Source organism: Panicum hallii, chromosome 4 (genome assembly GCF_002211085.1).
Source record: "Panicum hallii strain FIL2 chromosome 4, PHallii_v3.1, whole genome shotgun sequence".
Classification (NCBI taxonomy): domain Eukaryota; kingdom Viridiplantae; phylum Streptophyta; class Magnoliopsida; order Poales; family Poaceae; genus Panicum; species Panicum hallii.
Window position 1 is genome coordinate 47157527 of NC_038045.1, and position 12219 is coordinate 47169745.

Here is a 12219-nt window from a genome sequence, read left to right on the forward strand (position 1 = left end):
ACGACACCGGCACTTCGAGTCTGCCTATTGCGGTGCACACAGCAACACCACCAGCTGCTCACCACCGTTGCTGCCGGGAGAGCAGTCGTGGTGTGCTGTCCGTGGGCGCCGTCGCATCTGGGACCGCGGGCGCCGCCACAGCTACGTCGAGCTGCGCCCCACGGACGGCCGCAGCCGCGCCGAGTCACGCCTTGCGGGCGGCCGTGGACATCGCACGCCAGACGTGGTCGCCTCCATTGCCAGCGATGCCGGACACCGGCCGCCCGCGCATGTCCCTAGCACGCCGAGAGGCTAACGAAGCAGATCCGGTGGCTAAGGTGGCGGATCCGGCCGGTCACTGGCCGGATCTGGCCGCAGACGTTCGGAGCCAGCCGCCGCCGCCATGGCCAGAGCCAGCCCCCAAAGTGAGCGCGAGGGGGGAGAAAAGGAGAGGAGGAGGGTGCCGGAGCACCGCCGCCACCTTCCTTGCGGCCGTGCGGGCTTCCGACGGTCGCTCGGGTCATGAAGAGGGGGAAGCAGCGCTAGAAGGGCGGCGGCGCCGAGTGCTGGGGTTCCGCCCGAACCACCTCGAGGAGGAGCGACTCGGAAGCAGTGAGTTCTGACTGTTATGTTGTGAGGTGTTATTAAGATCTCAACCCAGATCAGACATCGGGCGTGCTATATTGCTCTATGAACAACCTTTTAGCGAGATGTGCTAACTCATATGCTAGAGAGTCTCTCAGCCACTTCCTTTACTTCTCTCATGATAAATGCCGATGAGGATCTAGGAAAAATAGTCAGGGGGTGTTTGGTTCCTGATAACTAAACTTTAGCTCTATCACATCAAAGAGAATCTTATTATTTAAAAGTATTAAATAAAATTTAATTATAAAATTAATTGCAAAATTTCTAGACTAATACGCGAAACGAATCTAAGGTATATTAATCCATGATTAGTAGATGACTACTGTAGCATCACGGCTGCAAATTATTGATTAATTAGGCTCATTAAATTCATCTCACGAATTAGCATCCATATGTGAAAAAAATTTAATATTTTAAATAAATTTTATTTAATGCTCCTAAATAATAAGATTTTTTTTATGTAACGGTGCTAAAATTTTTTACATGACGAGACTAAAGTTTAACCGTGGAACCAAACTGGACCTTAATGCCATATGCTAGATGCAGAAGCACGCTATACATGATCGTCGTATTTGTTTATTACAAGTATAAATCTACAGATAGCAAATTTAGCGTCACACGTTATTATTCAACCCAGGCATAGTACTCGTTGGCTCGCGGTCATTGGGCACACATTTTTTTACAGAACTCCATCAAATTGCATGGCAGAGACTGCTGCATACTGGAACACTGTGCACGCAGTTGGCAGCAGCATCAGCATCGCTGATCAGCTCAGAGCTTACTGTGGACAGGGATGGGCCTGGGCTTTGGCCGGGCCGGGGCGGGCTCCTTGGGCACCACGACGGTGAGCACCCCGTTCTCCACGCCGGCCCTGATCCCGTCCACCCGCACGTTGTCCGGCAGCGCCACCGCGCGCGCGAACTCCGGCTTACCGCGCTCCGCCACGTGCCACACCGCCCCGTCCTCGCCGTCCTTCTCCCCCTTCCCCGCGGGCGGGGCGGCGCCCCGGACGGTGAGCAAGTTCCCTTCCTCGACCTGGACCTTGACGTCTTCCTTGCCCAGCCCCGGCACGTTGACGCGGAGCACGTGGGACGCCGGGGTCTCCACCCAGTCCATGGCCGCCGCCGCGGAGGAGGACCACTCGACGGCCGGGAAGGGCCGCGCGTGGAAGAGGTGGCGGAACGGGCTCCCGAACAAGAAGTCAGCCATTGTTGTTGGAACTCGCGGCTTGGAGCAAGAAAGCTCGAGATCGGAGCAGAGCTGGAATGGATGGGATGAGAATCGTACAAGGAATTCGTTGGGAAGAGGGTGGATGAGGGCTTAAATTATGAATGCGTCCACGTCAGAAGATGGTTCCAGAACCAGATACGGGCGTGGGACAGAGGAGTGGCGAACGATGTAGAGAGGGGCAATGGGGAAGCTTCTGGAGCATGGCTACTATGTTCTGAATATCAGCAATGCATATCCCATTCTGCCAGCAGCTCACAGGTTGTTGCTGGAAAATTCTTCATAAGCTAGATCAAGCAAAATCTAACCTGTCCAACTAGATAAAGATGAACCCCTGCAGAACACGGAAGGTATTGTTAGATGGCTCATCACAAGTCGCCACAGATTAAATCAGATCAAATAATGTCAGGAACTTCAACTAAAATCTGAACACAGCACACATTGCGCTAACCAAACTTCAGAACTAGCAAATTACAAACTCAGTGCATCAGACCCAGATAAATGCGCAGATCAAGAATTCTATAACAAGACTTGCATCAGGAAACCTGAGACGAGGTGAATAGCACCGAATGGCATAACCATACTCGAACAAGAGAAACTGCTCCAGTGGCTTCCTTTTACTGCCTGAATAATGTGTTACAACTACTACAAGGAAGGACCAGACCAGGGAAGTTGGTATCATCCAAGACCTATTTAGGATTTGGTTTATAACTCAAGTAGGAGCATAGTAAACAAAAAGAAAGACAGTTAGTCGTCTAATTACAGAGAGGGGCCAGAATATGACTCTGGCAGGCAACACATTGTTAACCCGAGAAGGTAGACAACCGCTTTCTCTTCCTGTTCTTTGTTGGTGTCGAATCTCTTTGCAAACTGCTGTTAGAGTGAGGAAGAACAACTGGGCTGGTGCGCTTGGTGGCGGTTTTTCTCCCTCTTCTTCTTGTCCATTGGATTGGCAATTTCTCTGCAAGTTGGGCAATGCCATCGGAGGTGGCAAGCTCAGCTACATGTTGGATCCTCTCCTGCATTTGCATGGCCCAAGCTACCGACAAGTCGAGTGAGAATGAATCGTCCATTGGTTTTTGCCACAGACCAAGCAGGACACGCTGAAACGACTGCAATGACAGCGAGGGCTGGAAGTCCTTGCGCGCCCCGCACATCATGTTAACCTTTAGAGCATGCTTGCACAGGTTACCCTGCATTGACCATGAACAATCACAGAGAGAGAATTCGGAACCAGGATTCCATACTGTCCACATCTGACTGGGATCCTTCTGGCTGGCCACTTTGGCTGAATGAGGTTCATTGTTGTCAAAGTGTACAGCTTCATCAGGTATCTGCAATGCCCTTTGCCATGAAGTGGATGCAATATACTCTGCTTTCACATCAGGGAATGAACCGCTCTCATCTGCAAATAGATTGATCCAGTAGCTGGAATGCAGCTCTGTTGTGAGCTTGTGCACTAACCAGTCTACTCGTTGGAGAGCATCCAGCAGCACATCATCATATGCTTTAGCCTTCAGCTTTAGATGGTAAGCTTCAATGGCACCACATGATTCCTGACTTGCTAATGGTAGATTTCTGATGGAGTCAATCCACATCTCTACCATAGGAGGAATTTTATTATCATTTACGTGATAATTTGCATGACAAGGTATATTATTACAAATGGCTGAAATACTTACCCAATTTGGGAACCCAAAATGACTTGAAATATTTGATGAAGGCGGTTTGATCAACAAAGTCTTGAAACAACTGCTCTAGGGCATTCATGGGATTTTTCGCACTCCAGATACTGTACACAATTTTGCCTAGTTGAATAAAAATTTCCCGCTGTACCTCAATGTTGCTGCATTTCTTCATGATATTTTTAAGCCAGGTTCTCCGGATGTGCCACAAAGAGAACAAAACTGGGCAGGCAAATACATCCCTGGAACAAGGGCAATAAATTACTATAGCAATGCCGGCGTTTACATCAACAAGAATGCAGAACTGGCTACAGCTCGATTAAGAAGTAATTGGTTTCACTACTGAAGATAAGATCGATGTCATACCTGATTGGGTCCAGCTCTGAAGCTGGATCGTCAATGATGAATCCACTGATTCTCCAGGTGGAATCTATAGAGTGTATCCGATCAGTAAGTGCCCTCATCCATTTCAAGGTATCCTTCTTAGTAACTGAACGGGTTATAATCCATGCAACAGGAAGAGCGTGCTGCATTGAGTCAAATACAAGTAGTGTGTGCAATGGATACTGCAGCAAAGAGTAGAATGTCAAACGAAACAGCCTTATTCCTAACCAACATATCAAGGAATCACATCATATGGAAGATTGCTCTTAAAGTCGTTGTACTATATTATAACAGTTTGCCTTGCTGTAATACCTTTAGCTTGCTTACACCAAATGAGGAATGAGAAGCCAAAAGGCTCTGATGACCAAAGCGCATCATTTGCTGGCATTGCCATTCTGTCTGAATTCCCAGAATGAATGCATCCGTCTCGTTCGAGTCCTGGTAGAAGAATACCGATTTCTTATTTCTGTCAACCCACATTCTGATGCTAGCTTGATCATCTAGATCCAACTCATGTGTAGACCTCTTGATGATCATCCCAAGCTTCTGGACATACTGTGAAGCAAGGCTATCAACCTTGGCATCTGAGCTACAGTAACGCTGTATCCCTTCTATATGTGTCTGTAGAATGTTCTCTTCTGGAACACCAAGATATATCAATGACATGGTCTGCTGCTGGATTTCACTCCCAACGTACGGCACTCTCCTAGCACCAGGCCCGATGGCATCCCTATCGAGGGGCCCATGGCATATGAAGCCAGACTTGTTGACATGGCGCCTCTCGTGGTAGATGATGAGCAGCAAGGAAGGACGGGCATATAACCGCTTTATAGCAAAATGGCAAGTGCAGCCTCGCATCGACTGTGGGCGTGCGGCGCGGTTCCTCGTGTTGAGCCTGAACTTTCTGCTAGGCAAGATTGTCCCTCCCTCCCCATAATTCTCAGGGCCAAATGAGCACCAATATCTGAAATGAATTTCAACACAAAAGTACATATCAACATTAGAAACTACTGCTAAGAATCACCAAGGAGTAAACTGAATGAGTTTGAGCCGAGCAGAGCAGAGCTGACATACATCCTGTGGAGGAGGTACTCATCGCTCCGGTACTCTCTGAGGCTGCCCTCCTCGCGCTTGCGGCTGCGCTCGATGTGGAAGCGGGTGGGGCACTCGGGGTTGCTGCTCTCGCCGCTGATGAAGGCCTCCATCCGGTCGTAAGGGATGAGCGCGACGTCGTCGCAGTGGTGCTCGGAGCTCGCGTACTTGACCCAGGTAAGGTCGGCGGCTGAGAACTCCTCCCCATGAGGGTTCTGCACCGGGAGGTCGCTCACCGACTGCGCCACCTCCTCCTCCATCCCCTGCCCCATTCCTTCTACTGGTCAATCGACTCAGCTCGCAAGAAAATCCATCTATGCAACAGAAATAATTTTGTTAGGGTTTGGGGTGCTCCGTCTCGCACAGCAGAAGGAAAGAGAAGGGGCGGGCATACCTGGTGGATCCTCGTCGCCGGCAAAGGGCTGGGCGAAGACCTAACGAATGGCGCCGCCGCTCGCCCAGTCGGCGCCGCCAGGGAAGGAAGACCAAGGGAGGAGAGAGTCAGAGAGAAGGGGGGGAAGAAACAGAGACGAGCCTGAGGCCCAGAGCCCTGAGGCCTGAGGGGGAGGGCCGTCGATGAGCCGAGCTCGAGCGAGCCTGCCACCTCAAGCTGGAGTTCGATAGCATCCCGAGCCGAGGTCGATCCGAGCCTGAGATCCCAATGAGCCTGCAGCCAAGCTCGATCTCCGTTCGCGATAAGCTCGCCAAGGCTCAAAGGCTTCGTTCACATGGGCTTTAATCCGGCCCGACTAAAGAAATTGATTTCATAGCCCAACACGTTTAGCCCACGCGATGCACCAGAAGCCTAGGTGCCTTCTACGCATGACAAAAGGAGATGTGTTTTCCTTAGAAGAAAACGTATTTGAAGTTTACGTTTTTAAGCGGCATCTATAATGTCATTACACAGTAGGCATCCGATTCTCGAATGGCATGAGCAGCTTGCTTGAGATAGGAAGCAACTCGGACCTCAACCGCATGATTTGCTATCGACGGCGATGTATACTCATGGAAGAGTTCAACTAGATGGTTTGTATTTAGGGGCGGAGCTAAAGATAAATAGAGAAGAGTGCGGTGCTTTATAGCAAACGAATGATATTGAAGAAGATATAGTAAAAATTTAGCCATAATGAGTTACTAAGAAATTTTTCTAGGTGCGGCCGCACCCGGTACGCAGAACGTAGCTCCATGCCTGTTCGTATTCACTCCTTCGGGGCATCAACTGATTAAACATGTTCAAAATATCCAAAAGCACATTTATAATCGAGGTTGTGAGCTAAACATATTGAAACCCCTTAGCCAGCCACCAAGCCTTTAAGGTAGGTAGAAGAAGCCTACTAAGCTAGCTTTATGGGAATACAAATAATTTCCGTTGCCCATACTATATGCTTGTACAAGGTGTTGGTGGCACATGTGGTGGATTGTGCCATCTTTTTGGGGCTTGCGATTGGCGCCTTCAACAATAGGATGCAGCAGAGTGCCCTAACTAAGTGTGTGATGACGACGCAGTGGACCACTATTTTAACGAGAGTTGCCACATTGCACCCTTGAAACTCAGGCTCCGCGCGTGCCCGTCCCTGCTGATGTTGTTGTATAGATCCCGAGAACGATGACCATGGTGGCAATTGAAGGGTTCTAGCTGGACCAAAGGGGTTTGGCATCATGTACGACAACATCGCCGGGTGCGAGTTGCAGAAAGTGCATGGGAGGTCCACGAGGCCATGGATCTGCCGATGAAGCGCTCGAACTGTCAGCGCGCCACTGTACGCCACCGTGTACTGTGCTCCTTTATGGCCAAGATAAAAAAAAAAGGAGAAAAAGGAGACCATAGTTCCCTGAAAATTTTCAAGCTAATTACAAAACGAGGGGAATTGTGAGTGTTTCATGCTTTTCTAGCTAAATTCTAGAAATTTCAAAACTTCTGATCTGATTTCTAGGAACCGGAACATCCGGTTTCTGCCGAGGCTCAGCAGGAAGAGCCTTTGGGGGCTGCGAGTTCAGTGCTAGATGTTTGGCGTGGTACATTTTCACGTCAACGGGAATAACTCTTCTTGGCACGATGCATAAGCAAATTGAATCCGTGCTCAAATTTGGTCTTTGCACCCGCCAAAGTTGGACTGACATTACTAAAGCTATACTCATTTATGCCTGTTCAGATGCTCCGTGCCATGAACATTATAATTTCCATCGCAAAAGGCACCGGGAGTTTTTTCTTGAAAGATTGCAGGATTTGGAAAGGACGTTCTAGTTAAAGTGCTTACGAATGGAGGAGAGCGATGCTGCTTGTAAGCACGCCTTTTAGAAAATACTAACTCTAGTCTCTAGCATCCAGCCGCTAATGAACTTTTTCATGCCCTACGTACCCACACTCATGAGCAATGATGTAAACAGCACTAAGCAGAGCACTAAGACAAGTTCATCCATTTTCGTACAAACTCCTCATGATGGCAACCATTGTCGTTCTCACAAAAGCTTAAAAATGATTGAGCTCCTCAACCTCCACACCAATCACTATATTATATGCCATGCCATTCTCAAGGATACAAAGTTCCAGTAGCCAATTACCTCAAAGAGACTAAAAATAATATACATATATAGTAATAAATAAATCCACATCATCACCAACTGTAAGACATCATCAACTTGGACATGAATCATGCTGGGTACGCAGATAAATACGCTGTATATAAGTATATATATAACGAGCAGATGCCACATAAGTTATTTTTTGTGGTGAATATATATATTTCCCTTGGTGGCTAGAGTAGTTGGTAGCGGCTGGAATCTTCCCCTTTCGCGTTTCTGCACAGCGGACGCCTTTCAGCTCGCGTCGTTTCAGAATGCATGGCTTCCCTTTGTTTCGGCCGATAATGACAGGACAAAAGAGACCCTAAAAGATATAAAGATGCAGACGGACTAAAGCGGTTTTCAAGCAAAAAGCCAGCGACCGATCCGATCTGGAGCCGAGTCGAGGCCATCCTGCTGCTGCATGCCTCTCTTAGCTTTTGCCTGTATGTGGTTCAGGTAAAAGAATGCAGTAAGTTCAGGTACCATGAATGCCATGGACACGATCAAGCAATATATAGATGAGTCAATCAAGAATTGACAGTTTGGAGCTTGTGCAAGTAAATCTTACCGCCGACACCGCCGGCCCTGCGGATGAAGGAGAGGAGGACGATGACAATGGCGACCGCCGCTACGAGGCCGATGATGATGGCAAGGGTTTTCCCGGATTCATCTGATGAGCATTGTCACAGATGCAAAAGAGCAGCAAACTGTTACTAGGTAGAACTCAGACTAATCCACTAGAAATGTATTTGATTGTGCTCCTATCTAGCTGTAGCTTTGTGCAAAGTAGGGTAGAAAGGAGGTTAAATAAAGGTACACCCCAAAAGCAGAAAAAGGCTGGGATGCAGTACACTACTACTGGGACGCAGTGGGATACCAGAGATATCCTCTGCTGCGCTTCAGATTCCAATGATGCAAAGCTGGATCGTTTTGGATGCGCTTTGTGATACACTGCTGGGGCTCAGAGCAAGGTTAAGAACACAAAGAAAGCGAGTCCACTTCAGAGCCTAGCTCAAAGTGCAGACGAAAGTGAAAGGCGAAAAAAATAAAGCCCTTTTGGCCTCCTTTGGTTGTTAGATACCTTTGCACAGTTTGGACAGATACTACTGATTGTAACTAGATACATCTACCATCGCATATACTGTAGTGGTACGACAGAACGTGCGGACCACAAGTTAGTGTTGAACTTTTTTGCATGAGAAAAAAAGTTAATGCTGAACTTTTCTGTGCTGATTACCAGTTCTGATATATACAATGTATAATGCAGTAACATTGCTAAGAACATGTTCTCTGTTAAATCGAGATGCCGAATCCTAAGTGTTTGTTTGTATGATGTTAGGTGATATAAAAATTGTGGAGGGACAAGTAGATTATAGAGAAATGTGGGGCTAGGGCTACAATCTACATTTCTGCAGCTAGCTATGCATGCCAAATTTCTACTGCACATGCTACATTGAAACCCCTAATCTCAGCAAATTTTGCTGGGAGAGAGGGTGGCAGTAAGCCAGTATTAGTCAAGTTTTTGGACCATTCAGCTGTATCGTCACTTCCTAACCATGTAGCCAACTGCCCAAATTTGATCGTCTAGTTAACAAAAAAGGGATTTATGTCCATATGTAATTGATTTCAGTTGCTTGTGAACAATCTTGCTGCATGCTCTCTAGACCCTACTATGTCCAATGCTTTGTGATGTAAAATCTGAACATGGTTTTGTGTTGTGCTATAATCGAAAATAGCTAGCATTCCCCGTTCTCGAGAAATCTTTCTCTGTAAATTTGATCAAACCTGAAGAGAAGAAGTACCAAACTTTGGCGCTGTACTAAACAACACTCCAACTACAAGTCTAGAACTCCAAAAAGAAAACGTAGGTGTGATCTGAGCCATGAAGTTCATCCGTGTGCACCCATCATGACACAATGACGTAAAAGGAACTATTTCCAGTAAACGCCTAGTGTAAACAAAGTGAACCGTGCGCGTATTGCGGTGCTAGTGGGCAGCACTTGATGGTCCAGTTGTGGTGTGCAAGATCCAACAAGTATTCAGGACCAGCTGGGGCGCACGGGCCAACGTGGTTTATTTCTTCAGAAATCTACGTGCCGAACGATGTGGTGGTGCACGGATCGAGATAACGGTGAAACCGGAAGGATACACGCTGCTCATCAATCATCGAAGGCCAGAAAAGACTGGATCGGCTGACTGGCCAAAGCAACCTCTTGCTCGGCACTGACCACGATTACGATCCCAAAATTGGTATGGTTAAGAACACAATGGGTTCAGTGTTCAGATTTCAGTGCTGGTAGGGAGAAGCAGCTGCTTACCGTGCTGGCCGTAGGTATTTGGCACGAATCCGCCGTAGGCGTATCCATTGCTTGCTCCTCCCACGCCGCCGGCGCCACCGACGCCGTTGCTGGTGCCGGTGCCGCCGGCGCCACCTCCGACCGGTACGCCGCTGCTGCCGCTGCCGCCGCCGGCATTGGACCAGAAGCGCGCGTAGCACTTGCCGAGGTACACCTCCCCGGCGGAGGCGTACCCGCAGCCGGCCTTGAGCTGCGAGGACGCGGCCGAGACGCAGTCGGAGCAGGCCTTGGCGCCGAGGTCCCCGACGCACTGCGACATGGCCTGCACGTACCCCGCGGCGCCGGCGCGGTACGAGCCCTCGTCGGCGGGCGCGGAGGCGGCCACGAGTGCGCCGAGCGCGGCGTCCCTCATGGCCACGACGCCCGTGTCCCCGGCGCTCTCGCCGCCGCACTTCTTGAACAGCACCGTCGTGTCCTGCTTCCCCAGGAACGAGTCGTTCCCGTACCGCACGAAGCAGGCGCGCAGCTGCACCGCGGCGCCCGCGGCCGCGTTGCAGAGCGAGGAGAGCTTGGAGGCGGCCGACTTGACGCAGCCGCCGCAGACGGCGGCGGGGAGGTCGGAGCGGCACTGGTACACGCCGGCCAGGCCCGTGGCGGCCGACGGCGAGGTGTAGTTGGCGTAGGCCGTGTAGCCGGCGCTGTTGACGAGGGACGACAGTGCGGTGTCCACGTCCGCCGCGTACTGCGACCCGGGGTCGTAGCGCGCCTGCGAGCACCCGGCGTACACGAACGCCGTGTAGTCGTCGCCGCCGCGTGCGGGTGTCGCGCACGCGGACAGCGCGAGCAGCAAGAGCGCCGGGAGCGCTGCCGGTGCAAGAAGCTTCGACATGCTTGCTTGTCTTTGGAAGCCGAGGCTCAGAGAGTGGAGAGTGGAGAGCAAGAGGCGGCAGGGAGTGGAGTGTCGTTGTGAGGGTGGAGGGATGGGCTTAAGGGTTTATAAATGGATAGTTACCTGGACCATTACAGTGGTGTGTCAATGGTGTCATTCTTTTTTTTTTCTTTTTTGCATCCGCAAAAGCGTGGTTGCCGGGCCTTTTTATTTTTGGTTAATCGTATTGTCCCAGTTTGTAGAGGGCTAAAAGAACGTTTGGGCTTGTGGGCCTTTTCTTTTTGTTTGATCGTATTCCACAGTTTGTAGCGGGCCAAACAAACGTTTGGGCTGGCATCGGGGCTGGCCGAAGCTTTTCTAGTAGGCAAGCCCAGCACAAAGCATGGCCCACAAAGTTGCAGCCCATAGTTCGGTATTTGTCACCGGGGTAGCCTAGCCAGTAAGTAGCCCACGGGGCCGTTTCCAAATTCGGCCGAAAAAAAGGTTTTGCTTTAGGAACACAGAGAGCCTACTGTGTGGTCACTGTCCTCGCGGCCCTCCTCCTCGGCCTGCCATGCCTTTCGTCGCCGCCGGTGGCGATGCTCTTCTCGTCTCCGGGTCCGGGGGATGAGTGGTTAGCACCACTGTGTAGCTAGACTTGAACTCTAAAAAAAGCACGTCTAGCATTGGCATCCATGGCCAAACGGCCGAGATCCATCATCATCACATACGCATTCAGGGTCAGTGTCATTACCCTTTTTTTATTTTTTGCGAAAGAGTGTCATGGCCTGATTACGCTTTGAGAAATCGTCAGTGTCAGGTGGCGTGCGGCACGTTGGGCTGCCGATGCACACGGATCGGATCAGCTAGCAGCAAGATCTCTCCGGAAGGAGGGAAGGTACGAAAAAAAGAATCTAAGAAGCTTTGCGTGCTGATCGTAAATTTCTTATGGTTTGAGGGCAGGACTACCCACGTGATTCACGGCCCACTACACCGCAACACCAGCACAACGATGGACGGTCGGTCGGTCGCTATAAGCATCTTTAGCGATTGAGAGTCGGTCGGTATAATTTTATACCAATGGATATATGCAGTCGTTATAAATCCCGTCGGTAAAAAGTTTTACTGACGGATTCCACGTTTAACGATGGACAGTACGACACTCCGTGAAAATATGCCGACGGATCGTAATAACTTTTACCCACGGATAGTTTGAAGCTATAAATAGCTTTTACCGATTGATGGTTCAATATCATCATTTAAAATGGTTAAAAAAATTATAATCAATTAGCTGCAGTTTAGTAAGATTTTATTGACCACATTAGACATACAAACATTGATTCATCCATAAGCAAATCCAAACATTCAGCATGACACATGTCCTCTTTGTTTTTAGGAACAGGAGGAGCAAATCAGCTACTACTAATTACTGTGTTTAATTATATCTGTAGAAAATATGTATAATGATTAGAGAAGC

At 49.3% G+C, this 12219-nt stretch overlaps 3 protein-coding genes across 4 annotated transcripts; all 3 read right to left on the reverse strand.

The window, feature by feature from the left end:
- Positions 1–1178: 1178 nt before the first annotated feature.
- Positions 1179–1973, reverse strand: LOC112889352 (16.0 kDa heat shock protein, peroxisomal-like). Its single transcript, XM_025955939.1, has one exon. It carries the CDS (start codon positions 1831–1833, stop codon positions 1396–1398), a length of 438 nt encoding a protein of 145 aa, XP_025811724.1. The 5' UTR covers positions 1834–1973; the 3' UTR covers positions 1179–1395.
- Positions 1974–2432: 459 nt separating this feature from the next.
- LOC112889351 lies at positions 2433–5580 on the reverse strand. 2 transcript variants are annotated; one of them, XM_025955937.1, is made up of 6 exons: positions 5407–5580; positions 4995–5326; positions 4233–4884; positions 3903–4102; positions 3534–3778; positions 2655–3451 (listed from the first exon to the last, which is right to left on the reverse strand). In XM_025955937.1, the coding sequence occupies exons 2-6, from the start codon at positions 5282–5284 to the stop codon at positions 2655–2657; spliced, it is 2184 nt and encodes a 727-aa protein (XP_025811722.1). In that variant the 5' UTR covers positions 5285–5326; positions 5407–5580. The 2 variants fall into 2 exon arrangements, with proteins under 2 accessions (XP_025811723.1, XP_025811722.1); XM_025955938.1 differs by lacking the exon at positions 5407–5580 and having other exon boundaries at positions 2433–3451; positions 4995–5284.
- A 1912-nt stretch (positions 5581–7492) lies between these two features.
- Positions 7493–10827, reverse strand: LOC112890088 (cysteine-rich repeat secretory protein 12-like). Its single transcript, XM_025956937.1, has 3 exons — positions 9896–10827; positions 8146–8247; positions 7493–8018 (listed from the first exon to the last, which is right to left on the reverse strand). The coding sequence occupies exons 1-3, from the start codon at positions 10761–10763 to the stop codon at positions 8008–8010; spliced, it is 981 nt and encodes a 326-aa protein (XP_025812722.1). The 5' UTR covers positions 10764–10827; the 3' UTR covers positions 7493–8007.
- Positions 10828–12219: the final 1392 nt, after the last annotated feature.